This window comes from Condylura cristata, unplaced genomic scaffold (genome assembly GCF_000260355.1).
Source record: "Condylura cristata isolate star-nosed mole 26May11 unplaced genomic scaffold, ConCri1.0 scaffold00013, whole genome shotgun sequence".
Taxonomy (NCBI): Eukaryota; Metazoa; Chordata; class Mammalia; order Eulipotyphla; family Talpidae; genus Condylura; species Condylura cristata.
The window spans coordinates 45,043,936-45,050,703 of record NW_004567114.1 but is presented as its reverse complement, the minus strand read 5'-3'; the positions used below and the strand labels follow the sequence as shown (position 1 = coordinate 45,050,703).

The following is a 6,768-nucleotide window of genomic DNA, read 5'->3' as shown; positions in this document are numbered from 1 at the left end:
GTGCATATTTCATATTTTGTGCTGTTTCCACTAATGTGTTTTATTCGCTTTGTTCCACATAGTCCTTGGCACATAGAAGAATTGAATACATTTAAGTAGAAGTGTGTCCTAAGTTTGAATGACTATATGACATGTCTGTTATAACATTTAATAGCCTATTGTAACTGTTCTTTGAAATGCATAAAAATAAATTGTATATTCCATAAGACAATTTTTCTTGTGTGTTGGTATATCATTTTAATAAATATTTAAAATAAGCTTTCTAAAACTTCAATTTCAGTATCTACCTACAATGTAATTGAGAGCACTAATAAATTGAGAATATTTTTAATATGTCTTATACTATAAGTCACAGTATTTCACTACTTAATTATAATTTCTTTAAGCTTTTTTTCCATTTTCCAGTAGAGGTATAGACTTTTTTTTGGTTCTTTACCTCATTTCTTTTTGATATTCAGGCTCTTTTTTTAATAGATGATGTTTAATGTGCCTCCCTTTTCTCAAGGGATCATTAACTCCTTTTTCTTTGAGGTTTCCTATTTCATGTGAACCTTAATATCATGTAGTAAAAGGATATTTTTTTAAAGATCTTAGGGGAGAAGACAACATTTTTGACTTACTTTTTATTTTTAGGACAGCAAAGATGATGAGAGGGTTCCTGCTTTGAATTTATTGATCTGCTTGGTTAGCAGGTAAGGAACAACTTACGATTTTTCCTTCATAATGGTACTATTAATGGTGATTGTTGTTTTTAAAATTACAGTAGCAGAAATCAAGGTGTAGGAAAACAGATGTAAGAAAATTCCCTTGTTTCTAGTTTTTCTCTGAATAATGCTGCAGTTAAGATTCTTACATGGTTCCATTATTTCTGAGGATAATTTCCTTGAATGAGTCAAAGAGCATATACTTTTAAAACTGAGATGTTTATTGCCAGTTTGCCCTCCAGAAAATTCATACTTCCATGTTCCTTCTGAAGTGTGAGTGACAATACTTTTCTCCTTGTCAGCACTAGGTATTTTCATGGGATCTAAATATTTCCTTTCTAATATTTAAAAAATACAATCAAATTATTTTCATTTGCTTTTGACTTAATACCAGAAATTGGTGAATATGTTTCATTGTTTCATTTTATTGCATTTGTATTTTTTTGGTCGAATAGGTCCTTTCATTATTTTCAACTGGCATATTTTCATGTATATTTTGTTTGATATGATTTTTTACATTGCAATTCCACTCAGACTTTGTTAGAAACCTTTTTTTTTTTTAAATTCTGAATTCTTGTGTGTGAGTTTGTTATGCTTAAATAGTTACACATAGGCACACATATTTGAGGTCTTAAACAGTACTTAAATAGAACTTTTGCTCCATTGGTCTGTGTTTTATTACAGTTTAATTACAATTTTAAAGCTTCATAATGTAAATGTTTGTGGCTAAGTAATCCTGTGTCCATATTTTTCTCTTCCAAAAAGAAACCACTTTTCAGAGTATCTTCAACATACCTACCTACATATTCAACATTTACTTTCTTGATCTATAATAACTATATTGCTGATGATAATTAACACTTAATGACCACTTGGAGCAAAGCATTTTCTTAGTGCTTATAGGAACTACTTTAATATCTAGAAGGTAGGTACTGTTGCCAGTTTAAAGATGAGAAAACATGACAAAGTGAGGCGAAACAATTTTTGGCCATCACAAAACTGGAAATGGCAAACCCAAGCAGTTTTACTTTAGAGCTATTCTCTTAACTATGCTGGTCACAAAGACAATACCTACCTCAACTATTGGTAGTAAGAATTAAACGAGGACACACAGTTGCCCTAGGTACAGCGTACATTGTATCTCTAGTCCTTGCAACAACTCAACATGTTTTTTACCTTTTTTCACATGAGGACAAGGTTCACAAATATTAAGTAATCAATAGCCCTGTAAATAATGGCACTAGAGACTGAAACATATGTGATGCTGCTAAGTCACTGATATTTTCTGTTACACGATTATGAGGAAAGAAGTACCCGAGTGCATAGGTCTTTATCTTTGTTTTCCTCAAAAGGTTGGGTAAGATCTAGAGTGGAAGTTTTTGAAACTATAGGCTTCTCTTAGGATACTTACAGAAGATGATAGTAAGTTTTCAGAAAGGATAACTTTGAAGTAGCAATTCCAATATAAGTTATCAGCTATCACTATAACTGTCTTGTATTTTGTTGTTGGTTTTCTTATTTTGACACCTTTAAGGCAGTTAACTTCTGTTCCTAGAATACCTATTCAGAAGGAATACCATTCAAATGGGATCCAGTAGCTGTATGTTAGCTGCTTTATACTTTATGAATGATTATTTTTTAAGTTGCTTATTACATTGGTTTTAAAATCCATATTAATGTAACAGAATATTGCCTTACCCCTACCTATCACCCTTCCTGCAGACCAGTCTGGCATCCAGCTTCAACAGTTAACTCTGCACCAAGATGTTTCATTTATCTTTTTTGTATTTTAAACAAATCTCAAATATGTCATTCTTCCTGTTTTAACATATATCTAAACTAGTGTTGTTTTCAAAACCTTGGTAATACTGGCATCATACCTAATACATATAATCAGTTTCCGCAGTATCATCTGATACCCTGTCCATGTTTCATATTCTTTTATTGCCTCAGAGGTGTCTTTTTACATTTGAATTGTTCAAAGCAGGATCCAAATTTTGTCAAGTCTCCCTATCAACCCCTTGCAGTTTTTCCTTTGCCATTTGTTTGTTGACGATCTGGGTCCACTGACTTGTAAAATATACCATGTTTGGTTTTAGCAGCTATTTCTTCATGGTGGTATTTAGTGGTTTCATTTATACCCATATTTTCTATAAACTAGTAGTTAAGTTTATAAGATTCATTGCCTCTCGTGGTTTTGTATTTAACAAGACCATATACGCCACATAATGTCTATCCCACTTCTGGTTGTGACAAAGTTGGTCCCTATGTCCAGGTAAACTATGAACCTTTTACATCTTAGTTTTGGCAGCCATTGATGATTAGTGTATAGATCCATTATTTCATTAGAAAGTTTAAAATGCTGGTCTTTCTATCATTCACTCTTCATCCATTAACTTTTTTAAGATTTATTTATGCATACAGAACTAGGGTACAGGCCAAAGGTGCAGGGGTGGTGAGAGGATTCACCAGAGACAGAGTGGGGAGCAGACTAGGTTGATGAACAAAGGACACTGCTGAGGGGAGCAGCGGGCTAGACACTCGGGAGAGGTCTGCCGCCAGATGTGTCTCGCCTCCGGGCCAGGGAATGGAACTCGCACTGAAGCTGCTGCCACTAGCTTACAGTGCTGCGTCCTAATCTGTTGCACCAGCAGGAGTGCCTAGCTAAAATTTTTTATATAACAAATAACTACCCTTCAACAATTTGCTACCCTGAAATATAGTTTTTACCCAAAAAAAAAGAAAGAAAGAAAGATGTTTGTTAGACATTCCCTTTATTTACTGATTTTTGTTGGAATGAGTTGACATTCCCCAAATATGACCAGTTAAGGTAGTTTCTGTTGTTGTTTTTAATCATTTTGAATATAGAGATTTTAACACTTAAAATATTAGACTCTATTACAATTAGTGATGCTATTTTGTGATGCTCAAATTATTCCATGTTTAACCAAGGTGATCCCTTCAGGTCAATTCCTATGATTTTTTTTTAATTGAAGTTACATTGAATATATAAATTATAAGTGTCAGTAATGTATCATTAAAAATTTAACATCTGTATTTACTACATTAAATTCACTACTAAAAGTCCAATTATATCCTTCATTATATAATTTTTTTGTTGTTTTATTTCCCTATTGATTTTGTATAGCTTTCTTTTTTTCTGGTATACCAAGGTGAGTCAGATATGTTTTGGATATATCTGGCTCTAAATCTGGAATCAGTCTTTTCTCTAGGGAGTGCTGGTTCATCTTTTAATTAGAAAATGCCATTGAGCATTCAAAATTTCAACATTTGCAATGCTAGTTGTAATAGGCTGGTTATTATATTTAGGTTTTTCAGTGACCAAAACTAGGAAAAAGAAAAAATAAAATTCTACATTCAAATCGGTATTTTAGTTCCAAGTGAAGGTTAGATGATCTTTCCATAATACAGTTCTTTTATCCTACGCTAAAAATTCTGGTTTCTAACAATATTATATAATTATTAACTTTACCCTATCATATGCACATAATTTCAAGGTAACAATACTAACAAATGACCTTCAGTAACACTATTGAAATCAGTTTAAAATTGTTTGCATTTCTTTGTCTCTGGTATATCTTACTAGGAACAGCTAACAAAATTATTTTCTTCTCTGTAGTTATAATACCAACTTTTTATGTAGGACGGTTTATTTGGTAGAATATGACTAGTAATTTTATTTACTTGCTCTTGTTTTATAATTACATAAGTGTTTACGTTGGTCCAAAGTTAAAATTATAGTTCGACTCATAACAGGAGTATAAAGGACCAGGGGAGAAAATGATAATAATAATGAACAACTATATACCAGAGACATTTTAGTGGGGGTGAAATGGGGAATAGAATCAAAAACGGTGGGGAGAGGGAAGTGCACTGGAGTAGGGTGATGGCACACAGGTGATTTGTTAATGAGAAGCCCACAGGGATTATAACTGAGATGGAAAAGGCACAAAATGAGGTAAAAATAAACTATTATTTTAAAAAGGTAAAAAGTCCAAAAAATGGCTAAGAAGTGATTGAAAAGGAATATAAAATAAGCAAGAATTTAGAAGGATTTATTAAAAATCTAAATGATCCAAACATGTTAATAGTAGATACGAATTCATGTTCAAAGACTATTTTATCAAATGTTTCTCTTTTTAAATTAGTGACAATGAATCATTAAAAAAAATTATACTTTGAAGTACATTTGGAATATTTTGGAATCTACCTGTATCCTCTCCTATCCTCTTTTTCTCTAGTTATCCATTTTACTATTAATTTTTTTATTCTTCTATTCATTGTTTTTTTTAAAGTATAAGTAAATACATCCGCAATCCTACATATGCTCAAAAAAGGTAACATTCTGAACACACTAAACTTTTTGCTTATTACTTAATAATCCTGGAAATCACTATAGCAGTATAGGTATTTTCTTCATTCTTTTTTTATAAAAGCTTCATAGTCGGCCCTCCCTGGTGGCGCAGCGGGTTAAAGCACTGCACTGAGAAGCTTAAACCACTTCCGCATGAGTTCAATTCCCGCCTGCCCCGGAGGTGACCACATGGTGTGGCAGACCTCTCCTGACCCGCCCGCTGCTCCCCTCAGCAGTGTACTTCGTCGATCTGCCTGTCCTGCTCCCTGCTCTGTCTCTGGTGAATCCTCTCACCCTCCGCGTCTCTGGCCTGTACCCCAGTTCTGTATGAATAAATAAATAAATCTTTAAAAAAAAAAAAAAGCTTCATAGTCTTCCACCCATCCCCTTATTGATGGACAATTGAATGGTTTGCAGTCTTTTCCTATTAAAATGTGATTACAGATAGTGCTGCAATGAGTATGTTTAGCATATATTTATTTTTTTACTAGGTATTTTGACCAACGTGATTTAGCTGATGAGCCATCTTGACGTAACTCACCTCTCAGGAGTAGAAGATACTTATGCTAGGCGGCCTCAGTCTGAGGAAGGGCAGTACCAACGTGGATTACATCATATCTTCAATGCTTCGTGAAGGGTTCTCGTTGTAATCTGTGCCATTCAAGTTGATATCCAAAAGACAGGTTGTATTGATTCGAATGTCTGAAGTATCTTTTGGAAAAAACTCATCTAGTTAAATTTTTTTAAATTACATGCTTTTAAAACAAATTACTGTTTTTTAGTGAAACATCTTACACAGAAATTGTATGATGAAATTTTACAGAGGTCCTTGGTGCTGTTTCATTGTTTCTTTACATATATACACATAAAATTTTCTTGAAAATGTGTTTTGGGTACTAAAATTTTATTTGACTTCAAACAAAAGACAATGGATAAATATGTTTAGTATTAGGATTAAGATAATATATCAATAGATTAAGTGGAAAGTATGTTCACAGTTAGCAAAAAATTAATCAAACATTTTCCTATTTGCCTCCATATATTCATTTCTAATTCATTACACAAAACTTTCTGATAACAAATCATTTTCAACAATACATTAATACATACATCAACTTCTAGTTTTTCGGTCAAAATCCTTTGTTCATACCACTTAAAATTTTTTGTTTCTATTTTTTTAAATCAGGAATGTTTTCTCTTTCAAATAATGGAAGATTCAAGTAGCAAATGTTTTTCAAATAGTGCTTTATTAATAAGAAATCCAGAGAAGCTGGCCTCTGATACTGACTTAGTGACTCCACAATACCAAGGTCTCTGAGAGTCTTTTGGTTTTTCCCTCACAATAACCAAATAGTCATTCCACTGTAAGCAGTGAGTCTGAATCCAAGATAGGAAAACAGAGAAAGAAGACAGTCTCCACAGCTGATCCTTTCCTCATAAAAGCCAAACCTTCCCTCAAAACCCCACAACAGATCCCAGCATACTCTATTGGCCATAATTTGTAACAAGATTGTCTGTAGCTTCAAAAAGTGGAGCGGAGAATTGGAATTTTAAACCTTTAAGTCTTTTGAATGGAGATTGATACGAAAAGGATTAGGAATAAATGAATTTGACAATAAGTGGTTTTGCCCTAATAAAAGAAACTCCACCCCAGAAAGTTAACTAGTCAAAAAGCGTCTCTCTTTGAAC

At 33.0% G+C, this 6,768-nt stretch overlaps 1 protein-coding gene across 1 annotated transcript in view; it reads left to right on the top strand.

Moving 5' to 3' along the window:
* GEMIN2 (gem (nuclear organelle) associated protein 2) overlaps positions 1-5,993 on the top strand; it is a 15,972-nt gene extending 9,979 nt beyond the window's left edge. Inside the window, exons 9-10 of the mRNA XM_004695942.2 lie at positions 634-692; positions 5,571-5,993. Coding sequence (XP_004695999.2) covers positions 634-692; positions 5,571-5,610 — 99 coding nt within the window. The 3' untranslated portion in view covers positions 5,611-5,993. The remainder of the gene's footprint in view (positions 1-633; positions 693-5,570) is intronic.
* Positions 5,994-6,768: the final 775 nt, after the last annotated feature.